The 26,622-nt window shown below is 46.3% G+C and overlaps 1 protein-coding gene across 2 annotated transcripts; it reads right to left on the bottom strand.

Annotated features, from left to right (window-relative positions):
- LOC311354801 (vacuole membrane protein 1-like) lies at window positions 1-24,927 on the bottom strand. 2 transcript variants are annotated; one of them, XM_084474657.1, is made up of 6 exons: window positions 24,829-24,927; window positions 23,856-24,000; window positions 22,356-22,446; window positions 19,641-19,751; window positions 9,783-9,992; window positions 1-1,046 (listed from the first exon to the last, which is right to left on the bottom strand). In XM_084474657.1, the coding sequence occupies exons 1-6, from the start codon at window positions 24,899-24,901 to the stop codon at window positions 618-620; spliced, it is 1,059 nt and encodes a 352-aa protein (XP_084330783.1). In that variant the 5' UTR covers window positions 24,902-24,927; the 3' UTR covers window positions 1-617. The 2 variants fall into 2 exon arrangements, with proteins under 2 accessions (XP_084330783.1, XP_084330784.1); XM_084474658.1 differs by lacking the exon at window positions 1-1,046 and adding an exon at window positions 6,910-8,690.
- Between the last annotated feature and the right edge of the window lie 1,695 nt (window positions 24,928-26,622).

Below are 26,622 nucleotides of genomic sequence, written 5' to 3'. Positions count from 1 at the left end.
AACACTCGTTGACATCCACTTCATCCATTCCCACGCGTGCGTGCGTGCACACACACACACACACACACACACACACACACACACACACACACACACACACACACACATACACAGAAACACACTCACGCTTCATTGATACAAGCACTCACCGACATTCAGTCTCTTTCCCACGCGCACACTCATACATACACAATCATTTACTGACACATGACACAAACAGATACTCTGGTTGACATTCTCCCACTTCCCCTACACGCGCACACACACACACACACACACACACACACACACACACACACACACACACACACACACACGCTATGCTACTTCACTATGGAAGGGGGTTGTCTCTTTACTGCCATTTCACAATGAGTGAAACAGACCGGCCCGGAAGTAGCCACCCTCAGAGATTGTGAGTGGGGGACATGAAAGGAAACAGAGCGACCTGATAAAGAGAGGCGCTGGAAATACTTCTGCACACACACCACAAGAGGTGTGTTTTCACACGAGCCATCAACGGCATAATGTCACATCAAACGTATCGCCTCTCCCCGACCACACTCGATCAAATACACTCTTCAATGAATAGTATATTTTTATTTGTAATCAAATAAACATCAGACATTCTTATCAATGCTCTGGATCTCTGAACAAGGACTAAATGAGATATCACCGGCCTCAACCCGCCCATGAGGGCAGGGCCACAGTCTGTGTGTCTGTGTGTGTGCATGGTGTGTGCGTGCGTGCATGCGTGTGTGTGTGTGTGTATGCATGCTTGCATTTTTGTGTGTGTGCGTATGCGTGCATGCATGTGTGCGTGCATGCGTGCGTGCGTGCGTGTATGCGTGCATGTGTGCGTGCACGCGTGTGCGTGTGTGCGTGCGCGCACGTGCGTGTGTGTGTGTGCTAATCACCTGTGCGTTCGCTCCCTGCTCCATCATCTCTTCAAACTCCTGGTAGTCCTGGTCGTCGGGGTCGGCGCCGGACAGCCGGGCGGCGCGCGCCATGAAGTAGGGCGGCAGCTCTCCTATGGCCGTACCAGCCCCCTGCTCGGTAGAGCGACATAGACAGACAATCACAGGAAGAGAGAGAGAGAGACACACACACACAGTTCAAGCCATAACATTTGCAGTAGGGCTGCGTCCACCTTTTTTCAAAGTATTCATTTTCACCACCAAGTCATTTATTTGATTTAAATGAAGAACCAACCACAATACACTGTATTGTCTCATTTAAATTGTGAAAATAAGCAAGGGCTATGTATTTTTGACACACTGTCTATATCAAAACGATAAGCAACTCATTTATTGTTGAACAACTAATCCGTGGATGTACTCAGAACCCCGGCGTTGGCGATGTTGTTGAAGGGGTTGAGGAACATGATGAGTAATATCCAACGCAGGGGGGCGGGGGGGGGTTTGTAGGGGAGATCGAAGGGAAGATATTTCTCGGTTGAGGTTAAAAAATAAGCTTGATTAGCTCCAAATCGGGCAAGCAATAGGTCAACGCCACGATACGTGTCCCTCAATGCATACAAACAAACAAACGACAACAACCATCCTAGCTCTCCATCCGCAGGACAGAGGTGGTGCCCTGTCCTCAACCGACCTCGTTTCACATTGTACGACTGGTAGCTAGTGAGTTGCCATGACGGCAAGGCCCAAAGAATTGTGTTGAATGGGGGCGGGTTAACGCCGAGCCCCTGGCAGACGGTTGGCTGCGGACACCCTGCTCCCCAGTGTCTTTCTTTGATGTGATTTGGCAGTTTTACTCATAATGCGGCCGGTGGGCCTTAATCTCCCCGGCCAGCTGGCCCTTTCTCCACTCCCACTCCTTCTCCTGTGTATGTTTGTGTTGCGCGTGTGTGTTTGTCGGTGTGTGTGTGTAGGCAAGAATGTGTGTGTGCGTGTGTGTGTGTGTGTGTGTGTGTTTCGTTGTTTGTATTGGAGAGTGTATTTGTAAGTATACATGTGTTTTTGTTTGTGTGTGTGTGTGTGTGTGTGTGTACGTGTGTGTGTGTGTATAACTTGTGCCTGCTTGGGCAGTTAGGCTTGTGGACCTGTGTGTCAGCCCTGTCCTGAAGGGGACAGTGGAGGATCACGAGAACGGAGCAACAGAAGGACTGAATGAGATAAAAAGAGGAGAGAGAGAGAGAGAGACAGAGAATGAGACAGAGAGAGAGTGAAAGTGCGTAAGTAGAGAAGGGGGGCCTCTCTCATCACCAACCCAAAAGACTGCCAGAGATGTGTGTGCGTGTGTGTGTGTGTGTGTGTGTGTGTGTGTGTGTGTGTGTGTGTGTGTGTGTGTAAAGTGGGGGTGTCTTCTTGTTTTTCATCAAGACATGGCCCGACAGGTGTTTCCACCCAAGGCTCTGACAGGAATTGGTGATGGCTTCTCTACAATGAAATGGAGGGATGTGTGCATGTGTGCGTGTGTGTGTGTGTGTGTGTGTGTGTGTGTGCGTGCGTGCGTGCGTGCGTGTGTGCGTGCGTGCGTGCGTGCGAGTGTGTGAGTGCAAAAGTGGATGGTCCAGTGAATCAGAACCATAAAACCTTTTCCACACACTATGCGCAAGTTAGTGCGAAGTGGCTTTCAAGTCTGAACGTCGTGTCTAATTGGCCGTTAAACATAATCTGCTACTGGCTTCCATAACCGCTTTACCCGAGTCCATCGGGCTATTTTTGGTATATTCAACACTGAATTATGGTAGGGGGGGGAATACATATTTTCCAAAAGCATCTCGGATCTATTTGTCAACAACTCACTGGTATGGACAACCAGTGCAGCCCAATCGAAGTAAGGCTTAGCTTAGCGCCTTGTTTCTGTTAGGCTGTACTAGCCTGGCATGGCACGGTTTGACTCAGCACATCAGCCAGCGTAGCTGGGACTTGCCCCTCCATAGCTACAGGGCTACCTGCTGGAGGTTGTGTCTTGAACTGCTGACGCTCTATTCACACACACACACACACACACACACACACACACACACACACACACACACACACACACACACACACTCAATTAAAGCCTGTTTCCTTTTAAATTATTGCCAGCCGTCAAATTCTATGGATTGATTGGTTTAAGACACATTTTATGTATTATATTTGTATTAATATCATATTTGTTTCATACAGCTGAATTATATCCACCGAATTATATTCAGAGGATTAAATCCGCGATGAATTCATTTTGACGCTCCTAATCTCAATAGCTCAATATCTAAACCCTCATTACCCTTTTTTAAAGAGGCTTACTTAGTTATAGGAATGAACAAATAATGTTGAATCAAGCTGTTGCTCTGAGCGCATGGCAATGCGTCTCAGACACAAGAAACACAGTTATTGTAATTCTATATTTCTACAATATTTGATTTGATTTGATTTATTAGGATCCCCATTAGCAACACACCGGAGTGAGAGCTAATCTTCCTGGGGTCCGAAACATAAAATATAGACAACAGACAATCACTTTGACATTATGTCAAACAAAAATAAAAATAGACAAATAATAAACAACAGTATGATTAAGAAACATCAGAATTACAAATATAACAAAAGTAAAAAAGATATGAAGGCTACAAAAGAAATGAAAACATAAAAAATGTATATACATTACATATGGACCAGATGTTTTTTTAAAGACTTTTAAAAGTTGTATTTGCTATTTATGCTAGAACGTATGTTTTTTGGTAGTTCATTCCATAATGAAATTGCTCTGTAAATGATGGTATTTTTGAGCAGATTGGACCTCGGTCTGGGTAAAGCTAGATGTCCTTTACTTGCTCCTCTAGTGCTATGACCGTGTCTGTCACGCCTCATACCCACTGTACACGTCTGTCGACGGAAGAGAGTGGGCGTGTCCGACGCATGGGGTAAAACACGATCTGCGTATAACGTGCGTATAACGCGATCTGATTGGCCAACAGATCCGTCGCTGCCTGAAAAGTTAAACTTTTCTCAACTTTTGGACGAAAGAGACGGAGCCGATTTGACGGACCGACCCACAATGCATTTCGGGAGCGTCCCATGTAAAGTCAATGAGATCCGTCGACGGACGTGTACAGTGGGTACGAGGCGTCAGACACACCGACTAAACCTTCAGCAAAGAAGGCGAGTCTTTTGCAGTTTATGACTGACCTTAGGAACAACAAGAGACCAAGACAGATCTTTTGTTTCACTGTGAGCCATGAAAGGCTAGCATGCTAGCGTTCAGAGCCAGTGTGAATGGAGCAGCTCAGTGCCAAACGAGCTGCTTTGTTCTGAGCTACCTGAAGTTTATGCAAGTCTTTTTTGGTTCCTGCTGACCAGATAATTGTACAATACTCAAGGTTTGACAAGACCAGAGCATGTACAACTTGTTTGATTATCGAAGGTGTAAGATACGATGAACATTTTCTCGTCATGCCAATCATTCGACCCATTTTTGAGACAATGGTGTCAATGTGAACTGACCAGGACAGTGAATGGTAAGACCTAAGAGTTTTATTGTGTTAACTTGTTGAATTGGTGTACTACCTATAACTAAATTTAACTGAGGTTTTTTTGCCAGCATATATCTTGAGCCCAACACAATATATTTAGTTTTTTCAGTGTTGAGAGCCAGTTTGTCCTCATTGACCCAGTTAAATCCATCATTTAATGAATCATTTAAGTTAGCTGTGAGCTAGGGGTGTACGGTATAAACGGTATAGAAAGTACACCGGTGTGAATTTGCTCTACAGTATGGATTTTGACCAAGTAACGTAAATACAGTAACGTAACTTATTTTTCATGTGAAAAGTAAAGTTACGCGAAACTACTGACAATATGGTAACGAAACGTAGTTCCTTTTCAAATTCGGCGCAACGTTACTTTTCCCTTGACAGCGATACTGCCTTATCAGGCAGTATGCTATTGCGCAAGCACGCAGGCACACAGGAGCGCAGCCTGCGCAATAGTCCCTTCACAAGCTCTCATTCACCGTACGAGACAGACGCTGGTAGCGTGAAGCTGTCTCTGCATCTCAGACATCGCTTCCGCAGGCATTTTCCAAAGCCAGTCCTTACGACAAAAAAGCCAGCGGTAGAACGAGTTAACAAACGCCGTCACTGTTTACCTGTGTAAGGACATGGTTCCCTTTCAAAATGTAGATAGAAAGGGCTTTAAATAGATGATCAAAACACTCCATCCCAGGTACGCGTTACCTGCCCGCACACACTTCAGCCAAATTGAGATGCCAAAACTATACGGCAAGGTCCGCGACCAAGTGGAGAAAGAAATCCATACTATCCATACTGGAAGTAACTTAAAAAAAAAAAAAGATTTAGCATTTTTTTCTATTGCAGTTTTGCTCAATAAATGTTCTTAAAATACTTCTTCTATACAAAAACAGATGCCTAACCAGTATTTTACCCCTTCAGAAGCATTTATATCGAAATTAGAATATAAAATGAACATACCGTGATATAATACCGTACCGTCTATGCCTCAAATCATACTGTGATATAAATCTTAGTCCATACCGTACAGCCCTACTGTGAGCTCATTGCACAGAATATCAGCACAGTAAACAGTGGTGTCATCAGCATACATTCCAATATTGACATTATTTGTACATTTTGCCTTGTACAGAGGCAAATCATTAGTAAATATAGAGAACAGTAATGGACCAAGGCAACTACCTTGTGGCACACCACAAAAAAAACTGCCATTGAAAAAAAACTTTTGTTTTCGTCCTGTAAGATAGTCCTCTACCCAGGCTATTGCTGGAGATGTGAAGCCATAGCTCGTAACTTTTCCAATTAGCAACTCATGGTCAATTAAATCGAATGCTGCACTAAAATCAAGCATAACTGCCCCCACTAATTTCCGACTGTCAATGTTAGTCATCCAGTCATCAGTCATTTCTGCAAGTGCAGTGCAAGTGGAATATCCTTCTCTATATGCATGCTGTGAGTTAGATGTTAATTTGTTACTGGTGAAATAATCCTGAATTTGTTTAAAGACAATTTTTTCAATTAGTTTGCTCAATACTGGTAAAATACTTGTAGGCTGACTATTGGGACCATTAAAAGCACAATTCTTATCTTTTATAAGTGGAATGATTTTAGCTTCCTTCCAATGAGCTGGATGCACACCTTGGATTAGACAGTTGTTAAATATATGGGCTATAGGAGTCGCTACATGGCTGGCAGCTAATTTCAACAATTTGCCATCAAGATAATCAGTGCTAGAGCTGTTATTGTCAGGTAGTGACATTAACATTCCCTTAACCTCTTCAATGCTAATGAGATTAAACTCAAATTGACCGTTACAATTTTTCATTATGACCTTTAATTAATTAATCTATTTGATTTTACCCCATCACTTGATTGCATGTTAATAAGGATTTTATCAACCTTACAAATAAAGAAATTATTAAAATGGTTTGCTATATCATAAGGTTTAGTTATGAATGCTCCATCAGAATGAATAAATGAAATTGACGTTTTAGATTTCCTTCCCATTATATCATTCATTGTGGTCCACAGTTTTTTCCTGTCATTTTTAACGTCACTAATCTTTTGTTTGTAATATTCCTTCTTTTTAATTTTATTAAATTTTGTCACATGATTCCTTAATTTACAGTAATCTTGTCTGGCTAACGGGCAACACAGTTTATTAGCCATTTTCTTAGCATTGTCTCAAATCTTTCAGCTCATTGTCAATCCATAGGGCTTTTTTTTGCTTTAGCAGTAAATTTTCTTAAAGGAGCATGTCCATTCACAATTTTCATAAAATAATTCATAAACAATGTAAGTGCAGCTTCAGGATCATTCTCATCACAAACACTGGACCATTGTACTTTTTCCATCTCCTTCAGAAATATTTCTTTGTTGAAATTCTTGTATGATCTCTTATAGATTATCTTATTCCCCCCCTTGGGGATTTTAGATTTTCTAGAAATAACTACCAAGTTGTGATCACTAAATCCAACAGATAGTGATACTGCTTTAGAGCAATGCACAGGATTATTTGTATAAATATGATCAATACATGTTTTTGAGGTCTTACCAAGCTTATTTGTGAATATTCTTGTTGGAAGAGACATGACTTGGGTTAAGTTAAAGGACTGAGTCATTGAGTATAGCTTAGATTTCAACCAATCAATGTTCATATCACCAAAAAAATATAATTCTCTTTTTTCATCAGAGGCCTTGTCTAACATTCTACACATTTCATCAAAATACTTAATAAATGTCAGCACTCAAAGGTCTGTAGCAGCATCCAATAAGAAAAGTTTTATGTGGCAGGTGAACTTGTATCCATATAGCCTCAATATTGCTACACAACAGGTCAGCTCTATACTGTATACTGCAGGAATATGGCTTTGGATGTAGACTGCTACACTCCCACCATTTATATTTCTATCCTTTCTGAAGATATTGAACCCTTGTATTGAAACCTCTTCATTTTCAAATGAGGGGTCCAGGTGAGTTAGGGTTAGGGTTAGAATATGTATATTATGTAACTGTACTAAACAACCAATTTCATGCATTTTGTTTCTCAGACTACAGACATTCAGATGAGCCATTGACAGGCCTTTAGTTGGTAGTGTACTCATATCAGCAGTCAGAACAAGCCAGTTGCATGTTCATAATTTTTTTTTTTTTTTACTGAGATTTTTTGATGAAGCCAAGACATAATGAAATGGTCTTATGTTCTTATCTTTTTTTACTACTGTATTCTTCTCTCTTGTTGACGACCAGGGCGAGTGATGAGCTTGTCGTATCTTAGAACAGCATAGTCCCCGTTCTTTCTTGCCTCCAGCATCTTAGGTATCAGCTCCCTTCTCTTCTGTTTCACCGCCTCAGGGTAGTCTTCGTTTATGAATATTTTGGAACCCCTCAGCTTGTTTGTATTCCACATGACTCTTTGTCTATCTTTGAACCTGAGGACCTTTACAATAATGGGCCTTGGCTTGTCAAGTCTCCTCCCAGATGCACTTGATCCATTCCCGTTGTCTGATTGGACGTTGTTAGTCACTTTCCCAGTGCGGTGGGCCCTTTCTATTTCTATTTTGGTTGGATCCAAATCCAGTTTTTCACCAAATAATTTCAGTACCTTCGGTTCAGTGTCTGGCCATTTTTCATTCTCTGATTCCAGAAGTCCATAAATTATCGGATTATTGCATCTAGACTGACCTTCAAGGTAATCTGATTTGTAATCCATTGAGAGTAGAGAGCTACTTTATGGATATCACCTTCAAAAGTCTTGCCATCCGAGGAGAGTTTGTTGCATGAGTCCTTAAGTTGATCCACGTCCTTCTGTGTGTATTGAAGGCTGACTTTGAGGTCTTCCACGTCTTGTAGAACGCCGTCCAGTCTACTGTTAGTGTTGTAACTGTTCTCCAGCTGTTGTGAGGAATCCTTAAAAAAATGTTTTTGTTGATCCAACAGCTCATGCACTTGAGCTAAAGACACATTTTTTGCCATCTCCAAAAGTTTCAATGGACCGTCAGGAAGACAGGATGTGCGTGCGTGTGTGTGTGTGTGTGTGTGTGTGTGCGGCCAGGCTCAATGTTTTTAGCAAGCTAGCCTAGATACAATAGACAACTTCTTGTTCCAAACAGCAAGCAGGGCTGATGTCACCACCGCCCTCCAGGACACCGGCCGCCCTGCTCCTGAGAGGGGTCCGTCTCAGCACGACTCGGCAAAGCTGGGCGCGTTTAAACTGGTAATGGAAACGCAAATCAGCACCCCATGGTTTTACTCCACACGGCTAAAAGGGCCAATGGAACAGGGCCACAGCAGAAGTATTGAGGCATTGTGTTAAAAGTCAAAGCCTTTATCCGACGGCAGCAAAGGGGTGCGACTCGGCCATGACCTACCGACATTTAAATAACTTTTTGTTCTCGTTTCTCTGAATATATATATATTTTTCTCAGTACTCCTGTGTGTGTGTGTGTGTGTGTGTATGTGTGGTTATTCTTCTCTATTCCAAATAAATTACGGTTCCACCTCACTTAGAGCTGTAAGCCTTTATATCAGGAACAGAGGAAGTGGTATTATCAATGTGTGTGTGTGTGTGTGTGTGCCTGTATGCATGAAGGCACCCTGTCTGTCTGTCTGTCTGTCTGTCTGTCTGTGTTTCTGTGTGTGTGTGTGTGTGTGTGTGTGTGTGTGTGTGTTTGTGTGTGTGCGTGCGTGCGTGCGTGCGTGCGTGTGTGCGTGCGTGCGTGTGTGTGAGACAGGAAGCTGAAGCGAGCGACAGTGGCGGTCACGAGGTTTGGCGAAGGTGTGAAACCACCAACACAGATCAGGCGGGAAATCACCGTAGAAAACTGGGGGGGATTTCCACACGCAGCCAAACAGTGAATGAGCCCTTGAACACACACCCAAAATAGTGAGCGGTATCGCAGCCCCGCTACTGCCCATACAACACCATGCATCCCAGGGTGGAGGGGGAGAAGAGGGAATGGTGTTGAGATCTGGAGCCCACCACTCCAACCCAGATCCTTTTCACCTCGCATATGAAAAACACTTTATATTGCTATTATATTCCTATTTCGTTACCTAATCACACACTTGGCCCAATCTAACATTTCCCTCATACATATCTCAAATAATATCATTGCCTGATTCAGCCTTGGGATTTCTTCTTATTAAATAGAAGAAAATAAATTGTACATTTATATTGAAAATATGTTTACAGTATTGACACCGTCGTTTAAATGGTGGGCTGTAACTAAACATTGAACGAAATACAAGTATTTCTACAGGTGTGTATGCTAGGCTAGCTATGCGCCGCACAGGAATCACTCACCCACATGCAGGCCTCCAGGCGGACCTTGGACATGATGGTCCAGAGAGAGACAGCCGGGCCCGGCGCGGGGCCCTCGGTGTGGGCAGGGCTCCCGGCGGCCGACAGCCCCTGCTCCTGGGGACACAGGATGCTCTCTGGGTAGGGGGGCTCAGGGAAATCCACCGAACCGCACTCGTACGCTGCTAAGGTCACCGAGGCTATGTGTGGTCCCTGAGATGACACACAGACGAGAGAGAGAGAGAGAGAGAGAGAGAGAGAGAGAGAGAGAGAGAGAGAGAGAGAGAGAGAGAGAGAGAGAGAGAGGGAGAGAGAGAGAGAGAGAAAAAATAAAGATACGAAGAGACAGACGGACAGACAGACAGAGACACATGGTAAAGAGACATTGGAGGAGGGAATGGAAGAAAGAGTGGGTTCAGTACACCTATTGGAAGGAGTTTTGAGTCACTGGAAGATCCCTACACTGTTGCCAGGCAGGCAGGAGTGTACCACTGACTGATAACAGGCCCACTAACAACCTGTTGCTGATGGGCCAGGATTATACCTCCCTCACATCAACACAGCCAAAACTTGTGCCAATGATTTTTTTCTTCCTCGGCATTAAGATGGATTTTAAATTAGAAAGAAACTGACTACAACCTCTCACTTAAAAAATGCATTCATGCTAGTTACGCTATCTTTGATTTGTTAGAATGCGCTCACACACGCACCACACACACTTGAGTGTGTGTGTGTGTGTGTGTGTGCGTGCGTGCGTGCGTGCGTGCGTGTGTATGTGTGTGATTTTCATCGAGGTGAACTTCCATCTTCGAGATTACAGATAATTTACTACAGATGATACAATTAGGCATTACATTCTTCATTACATTCTAATGATCGCACACTTGAGTTGTTTGTATAGTAGTACATGCCTTGTTCCTGGCCAGTTATAAAATACACCACATCAAAATATAAAAGATCTGAAGGCAAATGTATCACTACTTAATACAACAAATTGTTTAAATATATGACACACATTTGATTATCAATTATAATGTTTCATAATAGTCATAATCTTTGTTATAAATCAATCATGTTTCAGTCCTTGCGTCATATAACAAAATTCCTTGAAAAGTATTCACTTTAAAAATGATTTGTCATAAATTCACGGATATAATGAGTCATCAACATCCTATACCAGCCCAACACATTGGCAGGTACACAGGTGTGTGTGTCCGTGTGTGTGTGTGTGTGTGTGTGTGTGTGTGTGTGTGTGTGTGTGTGTGTGTGTGTGTGTGTGTATGTATGTGTTTAAGTATGTGCGTGCCTGTGTGTGTGTAAAAAGGGTGCTCCCTGTGACGCATATTCTGCTGCGGGGGCAGAATTTTTTTTGTGTGTGTGTAGGGAAGCTGGAGGGTAAACTGATAATGATAGACTTCTGCTCCACTATTAGTTTTGTCAGTTTGAATAAACACCCACGCAAATTCACCTAAGCAGATATGGCCTCCAAACTCTCATTAACCTCGACCCAGTCAAACACTTGCCTCAATGCAATCTCTATTACCTATTACCATTTCACCCTCCACAACCACACACATTACAATTGGATATGTATGAGTTTATATGTGCATGCGTATCAAAACTGGGCTGTGTTCCTTTAAGAAAAACACCTTTGCCTCTTCCTCAGGTATATTTACCTAACACACAGGCTGAGCTCACCAACAGAAAGGCTGGTGTGCGTGACTCAGTCATTCTATCTCTGTTACAAAGCAATTCTCTCTCTCTATTCAACAGATATGTTTTCTCTCTCTCTCTCTCTCTCAGCAAGGATCTCTCTCTCTCTCTCTCTCTCTCTCTCTCTCTCTCTCTCTCTCTCTCTCTCTCTCTCTCTCTCTCTCTCTCTCAAATGCTGTGTCACTTTATTCGTCTCACCTTACACAAAAGCCCGGACCTCTCATGATGTCACTGAACACTAATCTGTGGCCCTAAACAGCATCATCTACCCATTACCTCTCTCTCTCTCTCTCTCTCTCTCTCTCTCTCTCTCTCTCTCTCTCTCCCTCTCTCCCTCTCTCCCTCCCTCCCTCCCTCCCTCCCTCCCTCCCTCTCTCTCTCTGAAGCTGAAGCTGATAATCGTTGGAAAAATACACATCATGCACAACGCGGAGGAGGAGGGAACGGTTGCCCTGGCAACCGTGTTTCTCATTAACCAATTAACGTAAACAAAGTGAGTGCGGTGTGTGTCCTGTGTGGACGGGCGGAGACGGTGCGTGTGTGCGTAGGGGGGGTTTTGCGGTGTTGCGTGCGTGCGCATTAAGTTAACTAGCTGTGTAAAAGTACTGCAGTTCTACTCCCGCTCCGCAGGGACCCAGGCCTCTCCCGCTGCCGTCCGCCTCTCGCAGCGAGAACACGCCGCCCGCCGCCCGCCGCCGCCGCCCGCCGCCGCCCGCCGCCGCCCGCCGCCGCCGCCAGATATCCCCTCCGCAGGAAACGGCGACGCGGCACAGCGGCGTTCCCGCTACGCTGCGTAGGGCCCGGGATAACTGGCATTCCTGTGGCGGGGAGCGGAAACCAACGCCTGGCCAGCGCCGTAATGAGTCAATGAGCGGAGGGATACGTCAGCACTCAACATAGATCCTGTTATGAAGTATGTATGTGTGTATAGTATATATATATATATATACTGTATATATATACACATATACATACATACATACATACACACACACATACATATATATGTATATATACAGTATATATCTAGTGTATAGTATCTTTATTCTTATTTGTTGATTGTATTCCTAGAAACTTCCTTTTTTGCAATCCTGCTTGTTGTATGTTGTATGTGTATGTTATGTGTGATGTATCTATGTCTCTAAGCTACTTGGACCCTGAATTTCCCCTAGGGATAAATACAGTTTATATCTATCTATCTATCTATCTATCTATCTATATACATTATAACATGGTTCCTATCTTTAAATAAATACAATATGCATCCTTTACTATCTTTAATATGAATCCCATACTAAATTATTTTCATTATACTTAATTATGCCATCCTGTCCTATCTGTAATGTATTAGACACCTTCCCTTAGTATGTTCATAACAAGGTATCTATAATATGTACACTCCAATATGTCCAATATGTATCCCATCTGTAATATGGAGCCCATGCTAAATAATGACCATATGTATCCATGCTGTAATATCTACATACAATATGTATCAATACAAAATGATCATCATTTATAATCCATACTGAACTAGCTGTATCAAAAGTATCCAATAATAAAACAATGGAATAGAATCAACAATAAATACTCATTGGTAAAATATCTACAACCAACCCTATTCTAAAGTATCAACAATTGATAGACCCTTACGTCACACGAGGGTTGAGTCAACCTCTAAACAAGTGGAAATGTCCTTGTCCACGTTGATGAAGAATGATTTATAATTTATCTCATCAACAAGTTTCCATGACTCAGAGCAGGTGACTTCCAGGCAGAACAACAGAAGGAGGAAGTTAAACCTGATATTTGCAGGTGGCACACCTGTGCTCGGGCCATGTGCACATCAGCGCTGTTACCCTTCTATCCACGTTTGATTCACCTTCAACAGTTAAACAGTATATCATATCATATCTTAACTCAACCAAATTTGATCAATGCCTACTTTTCAAAATATAAGTTGTCACGCAGTGATCAAAAAGTAAGTTGCTCGAGTGTTGAATATCAAATACGGCCACAATGGAGGGGCTCTGGTAAGAAACTATTTATATAGAAACTATACTATTTCATTTCTTTAAGTGGCTAATGGGGGGGGGGGGGCGAATATGAGGCAAAACGTCGCATCGTGTGTCACTCAGCCTCAATACCTTCTAGTCCTTCCCCTTTCCCCCTGTCGTTCCTCACTACAGCAGCCCCCAGAAGGTGTCTCTGCGCTGGCCCTGTGCTCTGGCCGCTCTACGGTGGCCCATAACACTCTGGAGTCACCGCGGCTCCCTGACCACAGCCATGCCCCCGCGTCCCGCTCCGTCACAGCTCCCTGTCGTCCGCTGCCGTTCTTTAAACACATGCGACAGCCAGTGGAGCCATTGGAGGCCGTCGCGACGCCGCCCTGCGAGTCACAAAAACGTACCGCACCGCAGAAGAAGACGCCACCCGATGGAGAAGCCTCAAACGAAGCTGCTAGTGGCTAACGTGCTAGTGGCTAACGTGCTAATGGATAACGTGCCAGCAGCGACGAGCTAGGATATCATATATGGGGAGAGAATCCCTATGAGCCTTTCTGGGGGGGGGGGGGGGGTTGATTTATCTGCGTGGTTACACCGTAAGTCTTCATCATCATCATGAGCCGTTTTGGCTTCAGTGTTGTGACACACACACACACACACACACACACACACACACACACACACACACACTCAGCCCAACCACCACCGCTAGACTGCCTTCCAAGAGTTGTACTGAAATACTTTGGTGTTTTATGACATGGTTTTATCGAATTTAGTCATATCACTATTATCCTAATAGTCATATCAAATACTGGCGTGAATAGATTCGACATTTTCCCTGCAAACCAGCGAAATGAAACAGCAGAGGCAGTAGAAGGATCAAGCAATCAAAGGTTTCAAAAAGACAAGTTTCCCTTATAGTCTTTCCTCCTCATTAGTTGGCCAGCCACCTGTCTAAGAACGCTACATGGTGTGTCTACTGTCTATGGACACACAACCTCTAAGCTCCAGATCCCTAAGACAAATGGCTATAGTGTGGTGTGTGTGTGTGTCAGCATGTTTAATATGCGTGTGTGTGTGTATGTGTGTGTCAGTATGTTTAATATGTGCGTGTGTGTGTGTGTAATATGTGTGTCAGTATGTTTAATATGTGCGTGTGTGTGTGTGTGTGTGTGTGTAATATGTGTGTGTCAGTATGTTTAGTATGTGTGTGTGTGTGTGTGTGTGTGTGTGTGTGTGCCAGTATGCGACGTGTGTCAGGGTATCGATATGCGTATCTATGTGTCTGTGTGTACGTGCGCATACATGCGTGTGATTCACCCCCTGCTCCTCTATCAGTGTGTGTGGGTGGGTGATACCGGGTCAGCGAGATGGCCACCGTGAGTCACCAGTCAGCTGCCGTTCCCACACTGAGCCCACCCCTCACCTGCACACACACGAGAGGAATGTGGGGGGGGAACCGCGTGAGTCACACACACTAAAAACCACCACCACACCCTACCACCCTACCCCTTCACCAGATCTCATTCCCTCCTCTGCGTGTGTGTGTGTGTGCGTGTGTGTGTGTGTGTGTGTGTGTGTGTGTGTGTGTGTGTGTGTGTGTGTATGTGCGAGTGTAGGAGTAAATGTATGTGTGTGTGTGCGAGTGTGCGTGTGTGCGTGTGCCCGTGTATGAGTATATGTATGTGTGTGTGCGGGCGTGTGCATGTGTGTGTGTGTGCGCACGTGTATGAGTTTATGTATGTGTGTGTGTGTGTGTGAGTGCGTGCGTACACTCGTGTGTGTGTGTGTGTGGGTGTGTGTGTGTGTGTGTGTGTGTTCCATGTTCCACGAGAGGAGCGAGGAGGCCGCCTGTGTCCTTGCGTCCGTGTGGCGGGAACATGAGTCAGCTGACCACGCCGCGGGCTCGGGTTCTGTTCTGGGGCCCATTTTTTTTTGGAGAAGGCCGTAAAGCGGGCCTTGACTCAGCGCCGGTAAACAGATCCCGGCGGGGTGTGTGTCGCGAGCTAAGACACAGCCTCCCAGCCATTCATTTTTAACTACATCTAGTGTGTCGGAGTGTTCATATCGCTGGGGGGGGTTTGATCCAATGGGCCCCCGGCTACCGAGCGAGTGTCGTGTCGGTTTACAAGCGTGTCGTCGTGACGATACAGCGGCGGTTTCGCTTCTACGCGGCCTCGAGGTGGACTGTAGGTAGCGCAGCTGGACCGGAGAAGAGAGAGAGTGTGATGGAGAGAGAGAGAGAGAGAGAGAGAGAGAGAGAGAGAGAGCGAGAGAGAGAGAGAGAGAGAGAGAGAGAGAGAGAACAGAGGGACAGACAGACAGAGAAAGACACAGAGAGGAAATGTCCTAGTTTGGGCATCAATAGGAGAAGAAGAAGAAGAAGAAGAAGAAGAAGAAGAAGAAGAAGAAGAAAAAAGCCACAAAGGGTTTGCTTCCTTTGGCAAGACAGCGAGTGGCACAATTGCCTTCATTCACCAACACCCCCCCCCCCCTCCCCCCCCTCCATCTCATTCATTCTCTTCCTCAAAAGGTTGGAGCCACGGGTCTGCCCCGCCGACTCGTGACTGACACGTCAACCCCCAAACTTAGTCAACGACGAATGCCAGAGGGGTGTATAAAAAGAAAGGCCTTGCATTCTTTCAATACGTGTGTGTGTGTGTGTGTGTGTGTGTGTGTGTGTTCATTTCTGCATGAGCCTGTTTGTGTATTGAATATTCACAACCATTCACCATACCTCAGTCTGCCAAGATGGGTCAGTCAGTCTGTCTGTCTGTCTGTTGTGAGCCCCTTTGGTCCAAGCATGACAAACCCCACGCTCTGACCATCCTAGGATCCTCCTAGACCTGCTACCCTACCAGGGACCTCCAGACCAGGATCCTAGACCTCCTAGGCCACCAGGAACCTCCAGACCAGGATCCTAGCCCTGCTGGACTATGATCTTGGACCCGCTAGGCTCTCCCAGCGATAGCAGCCTGGCGCTAATTAAGGCTGTTGCCGCTTGTAATTGCCAACAGCCAAAAAGTTAATTTTAGGGGGTTTGCTGGAGAAAATCTGTATATTCTACACAAACCTCCTCTGGAACCTGTAATTTAGACATCCTAAAAGTGGCTCAATATAGATGGCTGCTGAACGGGCCTTTATTTAGATGAGCCGCTGGTTCTCTTTCTCCACATATTTGGAAGACAAGTGGTAGTAAATTGCCGATCTTAAAGGTCCATAATTTACTACCTTTTTCAGATATCGCACACAGCCCTGTATTTCCCCCCGCCGTATCCGTCACAGTGACAAGAGAGAAACGTTGCATGGGCCCGCTGCGCCTCACGAACATCAACACTGCTGGAGACGCATGTTTGGGGAGCGGCAGACAGGCCGTCGTCACACAGACAGGCAGTCAGACAGACAGACAACCCAACAGAGAGAGAGGCTTCTCTGGTTTCTTTCTGTGTAAACAGCAATGCTGAGCGGGGCCGTATCCCTAAATGAAGTCCTAATCCTTTGTTGCCGTTGATTTAACATCAACGGCAACCGTTTTCGAGTGAGCCCGCGGTGACTACACAGCGGCGGCCATCGCAGTGAGGTGATTGAATGGCGGGGTGACTCAGATGAGCTCTTATCAAATATTTATGATGTTTCCCCGGAATTTGGAGGCAACGCGCGTCTCTCTTAGAAAATTAACTGATTTCAAAAGAAGGATTTACAATCCATAACGTCGGTCACCTGGGTAACAAAGGTGCAGAAGATATGATCAGTTGATCATACTCACTGTATCTGTGTGTGTACAAGCACATGCAGTATGTTATCAGAGCCAGCAGGGCCATGGCTGTAATCCGACCTCTCAAGTGTTCCGACATGATTTTATTGTTTTCAAGAACTGTATTGTGTGAGCCAATATGCCACCTTGCCTGCCGCTTCTCCAGAACAGCTGGCTTAAACACACAGGAGATATGCCAGGAAGTGACAACCCCCCACCCCCCTAAAGGAGCTGGGGTTTTGTCTTCCAATAAACGGTCTATGTTGGCACAACTAACAACGATTGAGACAACACAGCAGCAATTGCCCGTGCCGATGAACAGGAGCGTCAGCACTTCTCATTGGTGGTCGGACGGAGACGGTCGCGTCTCGGATGCTTCTCCACCGCCCTCTATTGGTAGGCTAGGGTCTCTGCAGTTTAGACACGTTAAACACACAAACTATCTTATGTAAAATTAGAAACACAACGAGAGAGGTCGAATTCAAAATTCATACATGCTTGCTCGGTGATAGGCACTCAGTATGAAATGTGTTGAATCGCTGGCCGTGTTCGAAAAGGTTAACATATCCCCATATTCGCTAATGCCTGATCACTTTGTAGTGATCTATATAGTGAACAATTTAAGCAACAAGTGAGCTATCAATACGGGAGATCAGACACGTATCTGCTTGTTTATGCGCCCAACACGTAGCCTACGTCAGGTCGATAGATTTCGAGCGCATAATTAGCGTCCGAATTCCACCTATTCCCGCCAACCTAATTAGTTCCAGTTATATTGCCTCCTAAAGTGCAAACCATAGAGCCAGGTTAGGGAATGAGGAAACACGTCAGCGAATTCGAACATGGTCCTAAGGGTTCAAGAAATGTCATATGAAGTATGTGTCAAGTGTGTCATGTGATGTAAAGACTGCTTTTCTCTGATTCGTCCGTACATCCACGGACCTGGAGTCACTGCTGTTCGTTAGAATGCCGCATGTTATATGAGCGATTCTACTACAACCACGTATTTTCTACACACTACAAACCTACGTTGTTGTTTTAAAAACACAACGATTTTACTCGCAATTATCAATGATGTGTTGTTTGGATCTGGTGCTGCCCTACAAACCTAGACCACTGGCTCCATCTACTGGTGTCTAATGCATAACGTCTTAAATATAACAAATAAAACCCGTAAGAGGAAAGAAATTAGGCTACAAATCTAGATTTCGATGGTTTCTGCTAACCAAAGTATATACTTTGTCTTAATATAATGACTACTGAGCATTTTTCAACGAGTGTGCTTCCTCCTGTCGTGTTGGATGCAGACATGAGGCGGGCCAGTGGGAGTAGACCTCCCCTCCCCTCTGGAATCACAGCAGCGGCCAGCCATGCGAGGAACGCACTTCATGAACCCATTGACACCGCGACCCGCAGTACCGAGAGAACACCCTAGATGGCGACATTGTACCATAAAACCTGCACAAAAAAAGAAAGAAGCTAACGCGTACTGAAAAACACTTCTCGAATTTCACTTCGGGAGCATGGAGTTTGTTTTCCAAAACACCGCGTAGAGGACATGCACTCAACACTTTCCAAGACCGTTCCACTGGGCAAAGAAGCATCACGACGGCCTAGAGGTTGACTGTGGACAGCAGGCAGATGGACGGGCTAAATAAGAACTCAAAGAGCGCTAAAGACAACCAGATGTGTGTGCATCTCCATCTCGACCGCTCGACAGTACAGTGTATTTCTAGGAAAACCGTCTGTCCACTCGGAGAGACGCTGGACGTGCAAATAGACAGGGAGGGGGGAGGAGGAGGGCAAGAGGAAGCCATGAGGAGTGACAGAGTTCAGTAGTTGGAAGTAAACAAACATCGGGACGGAGGAGGACCGGAGAAGCAGCATGGATTCAGCTAGGGTACGGGAAGAACAGAAAGGGAAAGCGCGAATGGTGAGCGGGGTGGGGGGATTTTTTTATCCTCATGTGCACTCAATCAGAGGGGTCATTGAGTGCGCTTGTTCCCGGACTGACTGTCAAAACAGTGCGTGCGCGCAGCTCCTATTAACCACGGAGAATTTAACAACGCCCCTAGTTTTACCATATAGACGCTCTCGCACGCACACACGTAAAAACAACTTTGCTTTTCTTTTTATTATTCGTATCTTATACCCTTAGATGTAAAAAAAAAAAAAAATCACTCTCTCACACACACACACACACAATGCACGGAGTGAGCACACCACGCGCTGTACGCACTTGCGCGGCGGCTGTGGAAGAGAACTCAATTCCATCTGCGTCACAGAACAAGCGTGGACAGGTTTATTCAAGCCAAGGGGGCTTATAATGCAACACGCGAGTGGCGGACCGACACGGACACACGTTGGTGGGAATCGATAAGTTCTTACCAGGTAGAGCAGGAAGGTGTGCAGGCCCGTGCCCAACCCGACGGAGGACAGGATCCCCAGCCCGAGCCAGTAGGCGCAGCATAGGACCGTCTTCTCGACGCGACGCACGGACTGGAGGTGTGGAGGGAGGGGGGGGGGGTTGGCAGTGGTGGGTGGCAGAGAGAGAGGGGGGGGGGGGGGGGGGGGACAGTGTGAGCCTCATGCCACACACACATGGACCTCCCGAGTGCGAGGAAAACAAGATGAGAGGAGTAGGACAAGGAGGAGGGGAGGGAGGGAGGCAGGGGGAGTAAGGGGGGGGGGGTAGGGTGTGGGGGGGCAAGGGTCAGAGAGAGAGAAAGGAGAGAGAGAGAGAGAGAGAGAGAGTGAAACAGAGTGAAATGGAAAAAAAACAGAGGGAACATAAAGGGTGGGAGCTTGCAAGTGGTGAGAGAAAAAGAGAAAGAGCAAGAGAGAGTAAGTGTGTGAGAGAGAGAGCGAGAGAGAGAGATGCAGAAAGGAGAGTTTATTGTTGGAGGAGCTTGCAGGATACAGCGGTATATATCGAGCAGTGGGAGTGTTCTCAGCACACTGCGCGAAGGATCACTGCTCTCTTCCTCCGCGGTAGCAGCAGCCAGCTCTTACACAACTATAGGCAATGTGCCCCCCCCCCCCCCCAACAGTCATATACTAGCAGTGCCCCCCCCCCCCCCTCCTCCCTAATCTGCTGTCACTCTGTGAACCGCTCTCGTCTCCCAGCCCTCCACCCCCACTAACCCACGCAGGTTTCCTACTGGGGAAACGTATGGATTGCACCGATTACGGGAAGCAACGTTGGAAAGGGGGGGGGGGGGGGTTGGAGGGGTGGGGGGGCGGTGGGTCTATGTTATTGGCAGCAGACACCATCACCATTTCCCAGTAATAGCGGCAGATCGTAAAAATATACAAAACCCCAAAGTCTTTCATCGCTTGCAGTAGGCTGGGGGGGGGGGGGGGGGGGGGGGGGGGGGCGTGTGGGTGTGTTTGTGTGTTTGTGTGGGTGTGTTTGTGTGGTGGTGAGAAGCCGCCTGCTCGAGCCAAGAATCCCAGTGTGTACAGTGGGCGGGCGCCTCTCTCCCGTCAGCCACCAATCGAGTGATCCCGAGGTAACGTGGGCGGCGCCTCTCTCTGTCCCCTCAGCCAATGGCTGGAGAGAGGCACCGCCCACCCACCACCACCCACCCCCCCGTACACTCGGACCCTGGCCTCCAGTGGCTACTGATTGTGCCGCACGTCCGCCGGCCGAGAACCGGTTATTGGGCAACACCTCGGGAATCGGGCTGTAACGTGGAAGTGAGGGGAGGGGCGGGTGTTTACGGACCTAGTTTTTTGACTCACCGGTGGGTAAACAATGGGTCATAAACAAGGGACGAAGACTGAGGACGCCGTCACACGCAACACGATTCTCGTGCCGACTTAGGTGGGATTTGATTTCAAGTACGCACTTCAAGGGCGTGACTGGGTTCATGCTCTGACGTGCCCCGTTCAGAAAGACGTGAGGAGGAGACGTTGCTGAACGTCAAGGCTTCTCATGAGGTCAGTTGAGTGAGGACGATTACGTGAATCCTATGAAACAGGCAGAGGAGGGGGAGAGAGAGGGGAAGGAGGAGGCCCACGTGTGTGTGTGTGTGTGTGTCCGCAGGGCCCTGATGCACTAGTAAGACGAGATGTCCCCGTCGTGACTGCTGAATTCTATCAGGAGCGCTAATTGCCGCTGTCCAGCATTGAATGCTGATGGGTGGCAGGCCCCGGCTGGCCCCTGCATGAACAATACCGACAAGCCAAGAAGGGCTCTGACGGACGTAAGAGACATTTCCCTATCCACCAAAGTGTGGGATCGAAATGTGCAATTCAACACGCAATCCCTGTAAGACGCATGCACATGCCCAACACACCCGTCTCAACAGAACACGCTCTGTGAAGGGAGGCGTTAAACCATGGCGTGACAGAATTCTTAATTCTGCTATTAATGACGAATACTGGGATTCATCCTTTTAGACAAACCGGTCTTCGGCCGTTGGTGTATTCTCTTTGTTATGTTATGACTGCATTGATATCCCTGTTGTTTCTCTGAAAACAAAAGGTTGATTCTTTTGTTCCCCTGAGTTTCTTGAGTTTCTTGCGTACCCCTTCAGAGCGCTCACAGTGGAGACTTTTGAGACTGTAAACAGCTGTTTTCTGGGAAAACCTCATAGCTGCAACGGGTGTTTCTGAGGCTGTGTTTATCGAGGTCAAATACCTTGATAAGCAACTGTTGAGCAGAATGTTACAAGCTGAGGAAGACAGATGTGGTGAGGCGACAGACGTTGCAGAAAGGCAACATAACTCCAGGCCACGAAGTCAATGTGCATCACACTTGATATCGCTGACGTTTCTTTACTTATATGTCCATTCAATCTTTGCAATGTGTATCTTGTTCTCTCCATCTATCTATCTATCTATCTGTCAATCTGTGTATCAATCTTTCTATCTTTCAATCTGTGGATCTATCTATCCATCTATGTTTCTGTCTATATGTCTGTATCCATCTACCTATGTATCTGTCTGTGTGTATCCATCTATCTGTCTGTCTGTCTGTCCCTTTGTCTGTGTCTGTGTGTGGCTCTCTGTCTGTGGGTCTCTCTGGGTCTCGCTGTCTGTGTGTCTGTCTGCATGCCTCCCCCCCCCCCTGTGTGTCACTAGCACAGTGCTGTGTACCTGTTGGTGGGAGCCCTCCACATGGTAGGCTATGAAGAGCAGGAGGAGCAGCAGCAGAATGCCACACACGTAGCGTCTTCGCATCCAGAGGCTGATCCGTCGCCCCGGCCAGCGGAGAGCAGGAGAGAGAGGAGGGAGAGGAGGGAGAGGAGGGAGAGGAGGGAGAGGAGGGAGGGGAAACGACGGAGGTGTGATGTGAAACAACAGGTCAATCAGCCGGGGTAGATGATGAAGTGGAGGCAGGGGAAAGGGGAAAGGAAACAGTATGAAAAAGATAGCATGAGAGAAGGGGGAAATAGAAGTGGATATAACTGTGAATTACGGGGGAGATGTATATAAATACAAAGTTGTATTTATATAAATGAGTGTCCCGTCGCTGACGAATAGAGATCTAATGCTCCTACAGCCTCTCTGTTTGTTTTAAAAGGGGTTTATTTTATTTTTAGGGTTTTTGAGAGCTCATCGATCTTTATTTATACGCGTGTCTCAGAAGAGTTCAGTGGCTACAGACCGTTTGGATCTAACCACTATCTACTCCGTGTGGTTTACTTTACACGGCACATTTGTTGACATGACTTTAGTCCATGACGGTTCTCGCAGTGTGCACCTCAGACAGGAACTCACAGGCTTTTACGTACACATACTTAGAAGCTGCATGTCAAAACAACACACAACACACCACAGAAACATAACACAAACATCACTGAAAGAACATATAGTCTCTCTCTGTCTCTGTCTCTGTCTCTGTCTCTCTCTCTGTCTCTCTGTCTCTCTCTCTCCCCCTGCTCCACCCCCTGCTCAGCTCGTAGTGCTCGTGGTTCACCACATCCTCTTGTCGTTTGGAGATAAACACGTTGTCCCCATGCAGAAGCACAACAGTACAGGGTACAGGCTGACCTGATCCAGGCTGCTGATGTCAACACGGACTGTGACGGATGATGGGTGTAAAACAAACAGGGTGGGTGGCGGGCTCACAAAGTTTATTTACTTTTTGTCACAGGCCATTTCTGGTTATTTGGTCATTGATTGCGTGCGTGCGTGTGTGCAGAACTAACGTAATTTTAGTTAGGGACAAATATTGTATTTATTGAGATAGCTCCTAATAATGTTTATCTATCATACCATACCATCAACATCCTGTTTCTGATTCCCATCTACTGCCGAACTTGGGAACGCAGCACTTCTTTGTAGTCAATACTAATTGTTTAATGTAACGCATGCCAAATATAAAATGTAATGTCTGGTAGCTCCAGACATCCGGCATGTTATTGTTTTTTTTAACATTATTCATTTTGACAAAGAAATGAAAGACAGAAAGACGCATTTTACCTTCAAGATAACAGCAACGATTATCATGAACAATGTCAATGACGGATGAAAACAAATATAGCGTTTTCCAGGTTTGCAACGCATTTGAAGGAAATGCGAATCTGTAGTGTTTCTTCTGAGATGTGAACATGCCACCAACAGAAGGGGGGAGAGGAGAGGCAGGGGACTCACCTCAGAGTGAAGTCCCTCAGGGAGTGCAGCAGCTCCAGGGAGAAGTAGTGCAGTGTCAGGAGAGGCTTCCTCCACAGAACCAGCACCTCTGGCTCCTCCGTCCGACTCTCCCTCCAGCCAGGCTCGTCCGGAGAGATCAGCGCAGCTGTACCCGCAGGCACACACATGTACATACACAAACACACGCACGCACACGTACACAGACAAACGCACGCACACACACACACACACACACACACACACACACACACAGGCAAACAAATGCACACGACACACACAGACACGCACGACACAGACAAACATGAACACACACAAATGCACGCACGCACACACATGTACACAAACACACACGTACGACACACAACAACACAGACAAACACATTTATTTGTAATGCAATTTATTGTAGCATTTATTTTCAACATCTCATTACACAACAGACATCAAGGAATGGAACACAGTCATTTTTCATGTGGGTCAAATTTTTGTCCCTCGTGAAACATTTTAATTAAATTACAAATTCTTAGGAATGAATAAATCCTGCAGAACTTCGGTATTGAACAAATGTTTTCACTCCAATTGATGTCTATTTTACTGTGTATTGTTTTTTTAAGTGTGTCTGGGACATATTTAACAAACTACAAAAGCTGGGTATGTTTAGTGGTGGATGTGTGTGCGTGTGTGTGTGTGTGTGTGCGTGTGCGTGTGCGTGTGCGTGCGCGTGTGCGTCTCATTGGCCAGACGTAACGTGTGTATACGTGTCGCTATACATGCAAACGTCAGTATTTGTAGTATCATTTAGCAATTGCTTACTTTCCTGTCATAATATGGTTTACAATTCACAATTCCTCTGTTTAATTCAATGTCATAGCGTTCATAGGCAAACATTTTCCTGCAACACATTTCTAAAAGTGTAAACAATGGCATTATTAATGCAGTTGTTTATGAGCGGCGGGTGGGTGGCTGTAGCGTTACCTTCAGCCGCTCCGCGCTGCCCGTCCTTGGCCACCGTGCGTCTTTGGAGATGGTCCACTCCATCGTCGGCCATCTTGCATTCACTGGGCAGAAGAGACGACACCTCAACACCCCCGTGACGCACACACCCTCTTTGATCTGCCTCGGAACACCCCCACACACACACACACACACACACACACACACACACACACACATACACGCAGGTCATACCAGTGACTGAGGGCACTCAGTTAAACGGACTCACACACACACACACACACACACACACACACACACACACACACACACCACACATTTGAGTAACTCAGTTCATACACAGACTCACACACACACACACACACAGGTCCTTAGAGTACCTGAGTGCATACTAACACACACACACACACACACACACACACACACACACACACACACAAACTCCCAGGATCATTAGAGTTCCTGTGCAAACACACACACACACACACACACACACACAAACTCCCAGGGTCATTAGAGTTCCTGTGCAAACACATGCACACACACGCACACACACACACACACACACACATCCCAACAACCATTCCTCGTCACCGCGCCTGACGGACTCATGTGCGCTGCAGACTGACTGATGGTGTGCTACGTTCTGCAGATTACTGGTAACTCAATCACAGAACTGTGTGTGACACCACCCCACCACCACACTGACGTAGCCCTCCAACAACCAGCAGCCAACCTTCTACACAATAATCACCGCACCCAGATGCTGCATTTCTACGGGCCAATAATATCATCTAATAATGAAGAGGACTTAGACGGGCTCTAGACCCATCTTAAATAGATCAGGAACAGATTGTAGATCTATGGACGGTGAATGAAAGCCAATAGGATGAGGGGTGGGGAAGGGGGGGGGGGGGATGTAGGGTTCAGGGAAGGGGTAAAGTTTTAGTGAGATGATCATACTGTAGAGGAACGGGTGTGTGTGAGTGGGAAATGGGGTGAGTCACACACACACACACACACACACACATACACACGGCTCTACATAAATATATACTGTATATATTTTGGTCCCTTGGGAAACTGGTGAGTGAAGTGAGATGGAGGGTCTCTGAAACATAAAGGTATGTGACTCACCATCTGGTCAAATTGTCAGGCCCCCCCCCCCCCCCCCCCCCCCCCACCGACCCTCTCCCTCTCTCTCCCCCTCTCTCCCTCTCACTCTCTCTCTCTCTCTCCCTCTCTCTCCCTCCCTACCTCTCCCTCCCCCTCTCTCTCTGCCTCTCTCTCTCTCTAATCCCTCTATCATGTGGCCCAGCTCTGCCCTAGAGAAGGGCCCCTGCCTGGCTCCAGTTTCAATACATTCAGCCAGTGTGGGCTGTCAGCTGACTGACATTGTACAGCTCTGACTTACCAGGGGGCCCCAAGATGGCTCCTCGGGGCCTTCCACTGGAATGTATCGGGCATGGTCACAGACCGGGCATGGCCATCTAGTGCACTAGTACCGTCATTTAGCTTGTTTACCAAACGGCAGCTAGGTTATATGCGAGGGAATGAAATTCAATATCAGTTAACTTAAATATTTCATTTTTATTATTTTTATATGTTGATTACTTTCCCCCCGGGGTTATTGGGGACATGCGCAGCCACGCACGCGTGCACACGTACGCAGGCGCAGGCGCGCACACACAGACACACACACACACACACACACACACACACACACACACACACACACACACACACACGAGAAGATTCTAAAATGAATCGTTCCCAAAAAGATTAATTATGTAACAACAACCTTATGAAGTAATG

This window comes from Micromesistius poutassou (assembly GCF_964030765.1).
Source record: "Micromesistius poutassou genome assembly, chromosome: 10".
Classification (NCBI taxonomy): Eukaryota; Metazoa; Chordata; class Actinopteri; order Gadiformes; family Gadidae; genus Micromesistius; species Micromesistius poutassou.
This window is presented reverse-complemented; position numbering and strand designations above follow the sequence as displayed.

Bases quoted from the DNA above. Each gene is read 5' to 3' on its own strand.
- LOC311354801 (XM_084474657.1), bottom strand. From the start codon at position 24,901: ATGGCCGACGATGGAGTGGACCATCTCCAAAGACGCACGGTGGCCAAG. The intron at 22,447-23,855 runs GTGAGTCCCCTG...GCGACGGATCAG, and splicing joins CTGAGGGACTTCACTCTGAG to CCTCTGGATGCGAAGACGCT. The intron at 9,993-19,640 runs GTAAGAACTTAT...GTGTCATCTCAG, and splicing joins ACACCTTCCTGCTCTACCTG to GGACCACACATAGCCTCGGT.